At 35.8% G+C, this 13,483-nt stretch overlaps 3 protein-coding genes across 4 annotated transcripts; all 3 read right to left on the minus strand.

Annotated features, from left to right (window-relative positions):
• Positions 1–987: 987 nt before the first annotated feature.
• LOC102628768 (protein SMALL AUXIN UP-REGULATED RNA 12) lies at positions 988–1,609 on the minus strand. The gene has a single exon (XM_006487226.4). It carries the CDS (start codon positions 1,411–1,413, stop codon positions 1,093–1,095), a length of 321 nt encoding a protein of 106 aa, XP_006487289.1. The 5' UTR covers positions 1,414–1,609; the 3' UTR covers positions 988–1,092.
• A 4,246-nt stretch (positions 1,610–5,855) lies between these two features.
• On the minus strand, positions 5,856–10,394 carry LOC102629041 (transcription initiation factor TFIID subunit 14b-like). Of its 2 annotated transcripts, XM_052431798.1 has the most exons (7): positions 10,144–10,394; positions 9,554–9,642; positions 9,227–9,448; positions 8,069–8,256; positions 7,866–7,987; positions 6,348–6,440; positions 5,856–6,195 (listed from the first exon to the last, which is right to left on the minus strand). In XM_052431798.1, the coding sequence occupies exons 1-6, from the start codon at positions 10,255–10,257 to the stop codon at positions 6,396–6,398; spliced, it is 780 nt and encodes a 259-aa protein (XP_052287758.1). In that variant the 5' UTR covers positions 10,258–10,394; the 3' UTR covers positions 5,856–6,195; positions 6,348–6,395. The 2 variants fall into 2 exon arrangements, with proteins under 2 accessions (XP_052287758.1, XP_006487290.2); XM_006487227.4 differs by lacking the exon at positions 6,348–6,440 and having other exon boundaries at positions 10,144–10,393.
• Positions 10,395–10,861: 467 nt separating this feature from the next.
• LOC102629420 (pentatricopeptide repeat-containing protein At3g12770-like) lies at positions 10,862–13,265 on the minus strand. The gene has a single exon (XM_025102093.2). The coding sequence runs from the start codon at positions 12,912–12,914 to the stop codon at positions 11,640–11,642; it is 1,275 nt and encodes a 424-aa protein (XP_024957861.2). The 5' UTR covers positions 12,915–13,265; the 3' UTR covers positions 10,862–11,639.
• Between the last annotated feature and the right edge of the window lie 218 nt (positions 13,266–13,483).

Raw genomic sequence — 13,483 nt, forward strand, 5'->3', positions numbered from 1 at the left:
TTACAGACCTTCTGTCATTCGTATTTTAATATTAATATGTGATTAAGATTTAATTATTTTTTTAAAATTTATTAACCACTAATTATATTAATAAAATTTACTTAAAAAAAGATCAGATTATAATCTCTTAAATTCAAATGATTAACTAAAAATTAATTAGATACTACTGGATGAACTGATCAAGCCCTTGGGAATAATAAAAAAGTAATTAATTAGCTGAAAACTTTGAAGTTAAATTTGAATCTTGTATAGGCAATAGCTCCCGATAAATATAGTATGGGAGCGCCCAATATCATTGGGGTATTTTAAAAACAAAGGGTGACTGATAAATAAGAAGGGGATGATCCGTACATAATTTACGTACCCCACGTTCCCTGACAAACTTATATTATGGTATGGGATTATTATGCTGTACACTTATAATAACTTTTTGAAAAAGCTGTAGATAAATGCATGTGGCCGGTTCCTTTGATTTAGGTTTGACTTAAGGAATTAAGATCTTGTTTTTGGACTCAGCTAAGTTGCAGCTTCTGCAAGTAACAGCTGAGGCCTTTATGGCCTTGCATCAGCCAAGTCCCAACTGCTTTTCCTCTCTCCTGCAACAGCGTATAAGCTTCTCATTTGCTATGTTACATACAGAATCTGTAACATAGCAAGCTCCCTTGTTTTTTTCATACTTTCATTTCAAGCTGTCAGGCATGCACGCATCTTAATCACTCACAAATCAGAGAACTTAATCAAGAAAGAAAGATATGAGAGAAAAGAGAAGTCATGGAGAGGAAATGAACCCCTTTGCTTCATTAATTCTTGGCATTAATTATTAAAAACTTCTCTCACAGGATGTTATCTGTGAGGAAAAACCCCCCTTACATTTTTATACAATTCTAACCCAGAACACATTTAATAATTCTTGATTCTTGGGTCAAGTTAGAGTCACTTAGAATAAAAACCCTGTATGGGTTCAAAAGAAAAAAAAAATAAAGAAAAACAAGATCTGGAGAAGATGTAAAAAAAAAAAGAGAAGCAAAAGAGCTTCATCTTGTAATGGATCATCTTCTCCTCCAAGCAAGCAAACCAAGCTCTTTTTCCTTTTCATCTAAGCATGGATGTTAGAGAGCGAAAAACGACTTCTTCACAAGGGATAGTGAGCCCCATATCATGATCGAAACCAAACTCTTCCTCAGCTTGTCGAAGCAGGCATTGAAACTCAGGATGAGACAAGAAAGAGATTGGAACAATGTATCTGCTTCTGTGCTCGCCAACGTAGACAGCAAAATGGCCTTTCGGGACATCAAGAGGGAGGCCATCTTCATCATAGGAGCTATGTTGTTTCTTGCCCAGGCTTGAACATCTCTTGAGAATCTGCTTCAAGACTGCTGCTTGTGGGAGCTTGCTTGACTTTCTAATGGCCATTTTGATCTGGTTTTTGAGAGAGTGAAGGTTGAGCTAGGCAAGAAACAAGAAGCAAGAAGCAAGAGCCAAAGGTGTTTGTGTTGGTGGTGATGGGAGAGTAGAGAAGAGGTGATAGGGGTATTTATGAAGATGTTCAGGGAAGAGAGAGTGAGTGTGGGGGCAAACGACATACCACGGGTTTTTTGGGGTATGTGTTACAGAGAAATAAAGGACATGGTGGGTGCCAAAGCCATTGGGTTTACAATTCCTTGTTGGCCCTCCTAATGGCAACATGGACCCTCTCCCTCTCTCCTCTCTCCCAAGGACAATCTCTAATTTCTCAAAATTTATCTATTTCTTGACCTTTCTCTATCGGAATATTGTTGTGTTCGTAATCAATTAATCTCTTTAACAAAATTTAGAGTACTTTACAATAATCAAGAGATACAATTATATTGGGGATAACCCCGTTTCTCTTGGTTTGGATGGTCATATCACATTAGGTCCAATGTAGTTAGATTTTTCTATAATAAACTATAGTAGAGTTGTTCTCCATCATTACAGTAGATTTTCGTAGCACATATATTGGTTAATCTGTATTGTGTTAATCAAGATTGATCCTCACATATTTATATTTGTAATATCAATAAATTGAGATATATTATATTATAAACAAGGTTAACTTACATTGTGTTATATTAAGATTGATCCTTACAGATTTATATTTGTAATATCAATAGATTCAGATACATTATATTGTGTACAATCTCTATTATTATTATTTTTTATAAAAAAGATGACATGATACAAGAGGTATTATAGAAATCAAGAGAGCTTTTCTAACCTTTCGTTACTACCCCATGTTATTTTAGCAACTCTGACCTTATGGTACAAGCTTATTTTAATTTCTTGATAGTTTAACTTTCTCTAAAGTATTCACTAGTTGTTTATTGTTAAGTCATTTGAAGCAGTGACAAAAGTCTCTAACCTCTTTGAATCATTATGCTGGAAGACAGAATCAATCAATGTCCTGATCTCTTTTAATTTGATGTGATTTCAAAGACTAGTTATTTTCTAAATCAAGAAAGGCAACTCAAGAGTCAAAGCCTACTCACTGCCATGCTAAAAAGAGGAGAAGTATTTTCAATCTGAAAATTGATTATAGGAAACTTTCTTTATTGTGATTATTTATTAACTAAATTATGTTAAATGATTTACCTGAAATCACGGGCCAATTGCAAGTGTACCAGAGAGTACAACGCTGTTGAGAGTTTGGTTTTATCTGATTGTTTGGGCTTGTGATTCTTTAGACTCACTGACATATAAAGCATCAGTTTCTCCGAGAGTCCGAGTACAACAAATTCTTTTCAGAAACCCATGTGTATTTTACTGCTTGGTATCAGGTTTTCGACCACACTAAATATTTTTTTCTATCTGGTCCTACTCATACCTAACCCAAAAAAAAAAAAAAAAAAAAAAACAAAATAAAGAAACCCTATGCCTACTTGAATAAGGGGAAATTTAAAACTTGATCCTGGACCCTCTTACGTATAACATTGCAGGTAATTAAATTTCTTCTCATCCTCCACCCTCTTGTATAATATATTAATATGACTCGTAAACAAATTCTTTTCTCTTTATTAATGTGAGCGAAATTTTAAAAACTTTTCTCTCTAAAAAGATTTGATTCAGAACTATTATATGTCTAAGGTTTAATATTAAAATAATTTTTAAAATTTTCCCAACTTTGGCTTAAAAAATAACTAAAATGTGGATTTAAGTGATGAAATTTGACCTAAATATGAATAAGATAGTTTTGTTCAATATGCTATTTCTGTATAGATCGCTTCATGTCATTTTCATAAAATCGTGCCCACAAATTCAATGTCCAAATTGAAGTACTCTCAATGTGCCCACCATGTGATGGACACAATTTTATCATGATTTCTTGTTGAACCGTTTATCTCTGAATTTCAAGACCTCACCACCTTCTAAAAATCAATTCTTTCTCCTCAGGAGACTGAGAATGTGAAAATTGTTTAGGCTAAAAATAAGGGACATCAACATTAATGCTTAATCCGGCCTATAAACCTGATAAGAGTACACATATACTTCTGCAGTAGCTGTTACAAGAAATTAAGTGCGCCCAGAAAGCAAGAGAGAGCTTTCCTCTCTTGTGGTCCTGGAGAAACCACCACCACCACCACCACCACCTAAAATAAGAGTTGTAATGAGACATGATTCTACTACCTAGAAATGTGCATCACTGGTATCTTCTTTGCTAGTCTTGTTGGCTCTATCTCCATATCTCTCATAAATTGTACATCTCCATGTTCTAAGGCTCAGAAAGTTATCTCAAAAAGGTTATAAATTTGATACGGCAATGTACTGCATCTTTCTGTCTTCTCTTTTTGTTTTCCTCATCCACCAAATTTATGTATGTCCATCCCCACCAAAGCATTAACCTATACATTCTCGACCACAAGAATATTCGTATCCCAACTTCGTATGCGTAACATTATTCATCGGCTAATATATAATCAGCCTTTTTCTTTCTCTTATGCTTTAATTATCATTGCTTTCCTTTCTTTAACACCATGATTAAATATCTATACGGTAAACTTTTAAAAAAAGTTACCAGAGGTCACCATCTATCAAATAAGTGCTCCCATGTTCTGTGAATGAGAATGCTTGGGACAAGAAATGATAAAAACAGCAAGAGAAAGGCCCACCTTTTTCACACCAAAATGCGATGCTCTGCTGAGCATAAGAGCCTTAACACGCATGCAGCAATTTTCTATATAGTTGATAATGACATTGGCTTTTGTTTAGCACATGAAGGCCATGTTACTTTTGCCCCCAGACTCTCCTGTAAAGACAACATAGTAAGGCCTTTGTGAGATCATTCACTCCAACTACTTCAAACGGCCAAATTATCATTAAATCAAATGAAAATGAATCTGTTGATCACTAACCACCTGAAATCTATCATGTAAATTCCTTTCATTACTCTGGTTTATCTTTTCTAGCAGCTCTTAATCATATTGCATGGAACTTGTTGAAACCGCATATTAAATGAGAGCAAAATTATTCAAACCCATGTGGTTGTAAAGGAAATTTTCTGAATAATCAAATCTCAGTCCTTGAAACTGCATAAAGGAACTTCGAGATGATGTCGAGCTGCTGGGTTGTTTTTGAGTTTTGAGGGAAACTTTCAATGGTTAAAAGTAACTTTGCTCCCTAAGAAATTTTCTATGATGTCATTCTAACAATTTACAGTGTCTTTGATCAGATAACCGATTGTGATGCCAGTAGCAGGCAAAACTAGTCAGTTCACATGGGGTGTAAGGGACATGATGGAGAAAAATGGCCTCAAGAAAACAGAATGGCACATAGGGTGATGGTAGAAAATCAATCAGGGTGAGACTTGTTGCATACGGAGTCAAAAGAAATACATAAACAAATTAACTAGAAAGACAAGAAAGCAAACACTAATAATTGGATTAGTACCTTGATCATAACAATTTAGATAGAGATGGGTGTTATCAAATTGTTGAAATTATTAATGTGGACCCATTATGACAAAACTAAAGAGCATTTATGGGAGTTAAGGAAAGAAGGTTGTACCTGGAGTGTGTCTAACCAAAAAGGATGAGATTGACACTGGAATTATGTTGAAATGACCTTGACGGCACATGGGAGGACCCAATCCAAAAGCCAGAGCTGATGAGATGACCCCATTCCAATTTTACCTATATACTCAAAGCATCAAAAGGACTGATACAAGTACCTAAGAATGGCACCCCAGCTTTAAGGACATGTACTCTGCACAAATCCGCTCATCATGCAAAGCTTGAAACTGTGCAATCTCTCAGATTTGGTTTTGTGGTGGGGGGTGGGGATGAGTAGCACAAATGCTTTGACCCTGAAAATATTTTCAGCAATGACAGTAGAGAAACAAGTAGAAGACCGACAATTCATAGCCCGCAACCCTGGCTCCAGCCCAGGTCAATCCATCCAGTTGCAGCTTAATTACAAGAGAGGTTGAATCTGCTAGTACAGGAGATGTCTCAACCCCCAGGCTTTTGAACTAGTTAGCTTGTCACTTCAGCCTTACTGGCTCGCTAAATCAAGAACTTCAAATTCCCTCTCATAGGAGTCAAATATTTAACCTCTGAAGGATAGTAAGAGGGTAACATACACATGAATTTTGCAAATATTTGGATTTCCTGCAATTTTACTTCCAACTCGCCCAAAACTAACAGGAAAAAAACAGCTGAAATGCTGCATTCTACTTTTTTTTTTTTTTTTGGAATGTGCATTCTACTTGAGTCTTCTGATTTCACTTGATTTGTGTGAAGAGACACAATTAAATTCTAAAGAAAATAAACAAAATACTTGAGTCTCCTGATCAAATTTGATGCACTTCAGTGAGCAATCTCAGAATACTGTACAAAATGCAGTAACTTCAAAACATTTAACTCAAAATTATTCAAATGATGCTTATTCTTTTGCACTTTGTTTACTGATACAAAGATAAACTGTAACATTGGGGCAAAAACAACACTAGAAATTGAAATAAAAAAGTACAAGAGGACAAAACCCTCCATATCCAAGAAAATACATATCACTTATACAATTCTATACTATGATGTGCTCTGCTGCAAAACCAATTTGAACTTGAAATCTCAAAAATTTGCCGGACTACATGTACAGTTACGGGTCAGAGGTAGATCTCAACTGTTGCTGCTGCCCATCTATCAAACTTATCTGTCTTTTGAGTTTTGCAATATGAGCTTGGACCTAATACATTGGAACTACAGCATCAAAATATTTAACTTGCACACTCGTAAAATACTGAAACAGCTCATCTCAATTAAGATATGTCAACATTGAGTAAAATGCATTGTCAATGCAAATAAAACATAAAGTTAAAAAGCTTCCTATTTAAGTACCAAAATTTGGAATTCTGGCTCAATCAATTCCGAAACATTTTTGGATTTTCAAATTGATCCACCAAAAAAAAAAAAAGGGGAATTGGAATGTTCCTACAAAAAAATCAAAGGAGGAACCTTGAGTAAGAAAGCAATACATGGATATACTACTAGTTTTCAGAGATTTTGAGCTAATACATCACTTATAGATAAGCTAAAAGAATAATTAAGAAAGTTGGTACTACAGTCTGATACTGATAGGATTCAACAAAAGGCTTCATTTGAGAAAATGATATGTGAACAGCTTGCCTTCATATGTGAGAAAATTTCCAAAATATATAAATCAATAAATAGTTGATTAAGACAAAAATAAGCTGTTTCAGATAATGGTCTATGGCAGCTTGCCTTCATAGATCAAATTGATAAGATGACTTAGAGACCAAAGAAGATGAAAAAAAGAACCATATTCTAGTCTAATCAGCAATTTTATACTTTCTGATATAGATCAAAGCCAAGGTATAAAATCAGATAATCATATGGTAGACACATTTCATACAATCTCATTCTCTGCCACTTTAATCATCCTTTGCAGTGCTGAGTCAGTCTTCAAGTAGATAGACTTGTAGTTTGGATCATTAAATTGAATCAACACATTTTGCAGCATCTTAGGTAAGGATAATAAAGATGATACATCTCAGTTTTACAAATAATTTTCACTAGTTTAATCAGATAGATGAAAGAATGTAATCTTCAAAACCATGCAACCCCTTCAGCATGAAAAATTTTTATGATCTATTTATTGTCTTCAACTACTGAATGATGCTCATAAAGCTGTGTACAAATGTACATAATATGGATGAACTACCTTAATTGATAACACAGTTCGTACCAAGTGTCCCTTTTCTTGGAAGCTACCAACAAAAAAAAAAGAGAAGAAGCTTTGAAATGACCTTGGAGTTCGACATCCGTTGTAAACTGGTATCACTACAAAATTGGATTCGATGGAATATCCATATCTTCCATGGTAGATTCCAGATTCATTGATTTTTAAGAGCCCTATTTGTGCTGATAAAGTTGGAAGGGAGCAAGTAGTAGGCACAGGTTAAATGTTTGAACCAGCTAGGGAGTTGGTAATAAATCCAGCTTAGTTGTGTACAGCATGTAGGGATAAAAGGCAATGATAAGAATGAGATGAAGAACATGTCAGCTATATTGCATGCAACTACTAAACTCAAATGCCACAAATGGCTTTTTAAAATTGTATCTAGTGGATGATTCCCAACCAGTATCATAAAGAAACTGAAGTTTGCATCTAGGTGAAATAAGAAGATGGAACTCCAAAAGCATTAAACATATTTTGAGGATTTATTAAAAGCGTGTAAAGATTATGAATAGAAATTTCCTATTTCTCTCGAACACAGTCCGCTAAACATGAGAAGTGATTGTAAATGAGTGTCATAAATCATCATCAATATCACAAAATTTTTATACAAACTGAACAAGAGGTGAGGAAATGGCATGCATTCCATTCTTGCTGACCTGCTGACGAGCTGCTGCAAGTTGCAATAGTTCATCTGCTTCTGAGAAATTCATGAACCACTGGGCCAAGGGGTGATCTTTAGTATCTCCTCTCTTCCTTTTACTTGTATCCTCAATTGGCACTACAGTAATTTAAGGCATACTTATTCACCTGAAGCATAGTAAAGAGGAGTATCTGCAGACAACAAAGCTCTCAAACCTACCAGGAGGAGGCAAAGTAAAACCGACAGGCAATCTAGGTAAGGTTACCGCTGGATGATTCTGCACACGAGCCAAAAAGCTATCTGAAGGCTCAGGGAACACAATCTCGTCATAGGATTCCACAACGACAGGCTTCTTAGTGGACATGGAACCGGATTCATCTTCTGGGTACAACTTCAAATGATGATATCTGTGCATAATTAAAATTTATTTAAAATTAATCCTGAGGATCATTTTCAAATTTTTGGATTTTTACATATCAGGTTTGAGATTATTTGATCAAGACATTTGGAATCATCCTGTTGAAACAGAAGATAATTGAGATATTACAAAAAAACCATAATGAGGTTAGCCACCGGAAAACTCACACCAGCACTGCTCACACAACAGGTGCTTCTAACACACAGCAGAGATCATGTGATTGACTAACACCAGCAAGTGGTGGTTATCTATCTAGCTTCATTATTAAATTATGTGGCTTGGATGGAGGCTAGCAATCAAATGAAGAGCTGAGGAGCTGCAAGAATTCTTGGCAGAGAAAATGGTTTGCAACAGAGGAGGATAATAAGGAGAAAGTTCTGGAGAGATGGAGATAAAGGGGCGCTGTAGTCCCTTTTGATACTTTCAACTGAACTACTGAGAGTATGCTCCATTAATTACTAATTCCTACCATTTTGGCACAAAAAAGATCAAGTGAAAATGCTTCACGGATCATCCTTAGAATATCAAATGATGGCTACAGTGAGTTGAATCAAAGGTTGACAAGAAGAAGCTCAAGCAAATTTGGCACTGACTCACTACACTAGTGTTCATGACTAAGTTCATGTGCATAACTGAATCTGAGTATTTGTTTCAAATTTGTCATTCTCACTCTTTTCTTGTGAACATAATAAACCTTTGCTCTAAGGTCCAACAATACTAACAGTGTCTTGGAACAAAATGGCTGTTTAGGTTTTGTCCCAAGGGTGCTTGACCGAGTGGTTTTCAAACAGCTTCATTTGGCTGGCACCCAAGTTTGAGTCCCAAGGGAAATAAAGGATTAAAAAAATTTGATTTCGGCATTGCCCATTCCCTACCTTTTTAGCAGGGGGCAAAAAAATTCAGTGTTTCCAAAGCAATGCTCAAGTAAATAGGAAGTAATTATAGGTTAAGCAACTCACAAGTTCAATGGTTTATCACAAACATCAGCATGGAAGTAAAGCGTTATAGCTATTTCAAATTCACCCCATCCTGACTCTGATAATTCAAACGGTGGTGACTCCACAGCCCTTGTGGGATTATTGAAGCTGGAATGCAACTGGAAAACAGCACGCTTTATCACCACTCCTAGATCCTCATTTGTTGCTCCTCGAACATACACAGTCCACTTATGAGATTGATACCTAATTAGTCATTAAGAAAATGCAAATAACCATCTATTCAAAACATGTAAAAACAAAAAGTACGAAGCTATAAAACTAGCAATATTCAACAATAATGATACTTACTCGCTTGCTTTCTTGCCAAGCCAAAATGCAACGTTACCGTACACTATAGGAATACTAATTTCAACATCTTTAAGTTTCTTATTCAAATTCTGCACAAAAGCCATAACACATTCAACAAAAATCACACTCTATTAGCTATATATGATTTCAAACTAAGTTTTCATGATTCTTTATTATTAACATCACTAAGCAACATTATTTTGGCCAATTATACTCTTGCACAAGTTAAATACTACAATATTACCCTAATAAAATAACTTCATCACAATATTTTGGGTATTAAAATTTTTCAAATCTGCTGCCAAAAATTAAAATTTGCTTCCTGAGTAACAATGTTCTCTGGTGATAAAAGTAATGGGTAATTGCCAAAATTTAAACTTGCAACAAAAAATCTCAGCTTCAAACTATTAGAAGGAAATGAAGCGATCGAAAAAACTGAGTTCTCAGTGATGAGTGACAGTACAAGAAAGTAGAAACTGCTTTGAAAAAACACATTTTGCCTTTCTGGGCAACACTATTTTAGCAATTTCCATAATGGGTAACCATCAAAAGTTGGTTTCATAATCGAAACCGCTAAATTAATTACTCACCTTCTTTTCAGCTTCTTCAGGTTTGCTCATTTTGATACGTTGAAGTTTAAGTGTGGGCCCACTTTCTTCAGGTTGACCAGGACCATGCTTTTTCGATGATGAACTATTTGTCATGTCCTAACACCACAAACTCTTCTGAAAAAACAATGTTATTTTTTTTCAAGAAACTAGGGTTTTTGTCCACTGATTACTGTTCTCTGATTCACAGAAATGAGGGTTTGAATTATGATTCCGTACGACCAGAACTTGGGAAGCATTTTCGGCGAAGCCAATAATAAAGAGGGTCTGCTATTACAATGACTATAAAGCCCTTGATTAGGTGTCGTGTCACGATGTGGCTTGTTCTTTACTGTGAGCAATAGAACACTGGACCATATTGATTTGTTTGACAGTTAAGAATTTACAGGTATGCCTTTAACAGCATGTGCAATTCTACACTTCAATTTTTGGAAGTAATTGTTTCAACTTTTTAATCACATGTTTATTGTTGATTTTTTTTTTCTTTTTTTTGGTGAAACAATAGTTTTTCTTCTTCTATGCTCCTGTCTGACGCCTGCAGGCTGTAGCAATTTTTATGAATTGAAAATAGATGCAGCCTGCCGGAATTTCTGCTTGTGAAAAGTAGCTGCAAACTTGCACTTGCAAAAATGAGCTAACTCTTCAGGGACCTTTGCTACTTTGTTATCGCTTCCAAGATAGCTGATCCTGGGAAAGTAAATTTCTTGATCGTAGATGACATGTCGTTTGGATGCTTTGCGACAAATTGTATAATTAGCAAGGCAAACATGGTGAAACATTCTTTCAGGACAACAATCTGAATTCGCACAGAGCAATAGCTAAACATAGTGAAATCATCATGACTACGACCCTGAAGCTAAATGAATATTGGGACGTTTTTAACAAATTATCATTATTCACAAAAGAACTGAAGAGTACAAGGTAGACTCTTTTAAGTTTCTAGCCTTATAAATTTGTGTTCTCTTTCAATCTCATATTTCTGTTCTGTTTCTGCTTTGTTGTCATTCTGCTTTCAAACATGAAAATTCTGAACAGTTCTACAAACTGTTTTACAAACTCGAATCTTGTTGCACAAACCAAACCGAGAATCAAAAACTGATAACATGGCATTGATCCTGCATTTAAGGAATCTCCAGCCAATTCACCAACTTTAATGCTGGCATAATCTTTGCCAAGCACTCAGGAAAGCTCCCAATAAGAACAGCTTTAACTGCCAAGTCCTTGACAAGGCATCTCATTCTGAAGTTCAATAATCAGTTGAATTCTAAGATTATCATCAGTCAACAGCAAACTGTGCATCGCCTCATTGTCTTCCACTTCCCAACACAGCTACCGACTAGATGTTATCAATGAGCACTTGTGACCTGAGGCTCTAGACTAAAAAATGCCAGTTGAGACAGCTCCATATTTGGTATGGAATCCCACCTCTCTGATGTTGTCAGTTTTCCATTAGAAATCAATACCGATTTCCCGTGCATTCAACCTGTGACTTCAATCCAACTGCAACCAACATCTTTCTTTAATCCCTTTTCTTTCATTAGCTCTCTCAACTGGCCGATCTCATCCCACATGCAGAATTTAGAATATAAGTTGGATAACATAACATAAATTCCAACATTATGTGGATCCAACTCTAGTGCCTTTTGAGCAGCCAATTTTCCCAATTCAAACTTTCCACAATCGTGGCAAGCACTAAGTAAAGCCCCCCACATAGAAACACTACTGCTACCATGCCCTCTATCGAGCATCTCATTTATCAGCTTCCATGCCTTATCCAATTCACCAGCTCTACAAAGCAAATCAACCAAACAACTATAGTGCTCGGGGCCAGGTTCCAGCTTATAGTCATGAACCATCCATTCAAAATACTCAATTCCAAGTTTCACTTGACCTGTGTGACTACAAGCTGAAATTACAGTCACAAATGCAACCTCATCTGGTTTTGTCCCATTCATCAACATCGCTTCATATAATTTAATCACTTCTTTGAAGTATCCATTTCTACCATATACACCAAGCATTGAAGTCCATAGAACAACATCTTTATTTATTTCCCCTTCTAGTCTATGCCCTGCTAAATTAAATACTTGCAATGCCTTTGTCACCAAACCACATTTCCCGTACATTTCAATCAATGAACTCTGCATAAACACATCATTTCCTAAATTGCAACACTTACGGATCATATAGGCATGCACCTGTCTCCCAAATTCAGCGGCAGATAGCCCTGCACATGCACGTAACAATGCAGATAATGTGAAGTGATCGTAATCCAATCCCAGTGCAGGCATCAATCTAACCAATTCGAGTCCCCCAGCCCACAACTTAGCCTCACAATAACCCGATAACAGCGCATTTGCACACACACTATTCTTCACAGGAATTTCATCAAACATCAGCTCCGCGTCGTGAATAAGCAATAATTTTGCATACAAATCAATCAAAGCACTGCCCACAAAAACACTGGACAGCCAACCCGATTTAGTTACATGGGCCTGTACTTGTTTACCAAATCTAGCATCTTTTACAGAAGTCGAAGCTGTTAAAGAACTACACAGTGCATAAGTATCTAAGAAAATGCCATGAACATGCATGAAAGAAAAGGTTTTTAGAGCATACAAAGGGGACCCATTTCGACAAAAATCGGATATGACAACGTTAAATGGTAATGGGTTTCTGGGGTTTAGGAATTTCAAGCAGTTGGTTAAAGTTCCAAGGTTCTTTTTGTGACGGCATGTGGTGTACGGTAACATGAGTCTACTTTGAAAAATAATAAGACAAATAAGGAGTAAGCCTGTTTCAAATTGATGGGCATGGACGTTCTCAGTGGATATTATTAGACTTTTAGTTAGTTGATTCTAGTTGTGTAAAGCTTAGTGAGACTCGTTTGACACAATGATGGAGCAAATAAGACGCATTGCAATTGTTTGATGTAATGCAACTTTATTCAGAGAAACAGTGGTTTGGGAAACAAATAGATTTTCAATCTGTTATAATAGTAAGAAGCTGTTATTTATTTATTTTTTATTTTTTGTTTTTGAGTGAGGTTTCAGTTTCACACGCACATTACAGTTTCAATCCAATTTGATGAAAGCTTTGACTTCATAAAATAAATTGATCTACTAAGGCTTGGGCCTAGCGGTGGCTGATGCCTAATAATATTTCCGAGCTATGTTCTTTAGTAGACTTTGGTACTGTACTATAAGCCTATCAATTCAGATTTTCAGTAGAATATACTGTTATCTGAAGATGCTAACGGTTTAAAATCAAAATTTAATAAATCGAGGTTAAATTTGATTTTAGACTATTTTTGTTGTTAAAA

Source organism: Citrus sinensis, chromosome 8, assembly GCF_022201045.2.
Source record: "Citrus sinensis cultivar Valencia sweet orange chromosome 8, DVS_A1.0, whole genome shotgun sequence".
In the NCBI taxonomy this organism is placed as follows: Eukaryota; Viridiplantae; Streptophyta; class Magnoliopsida; order Sapindales; family Rutaceae; genus Citrus; species Citrus sinensis.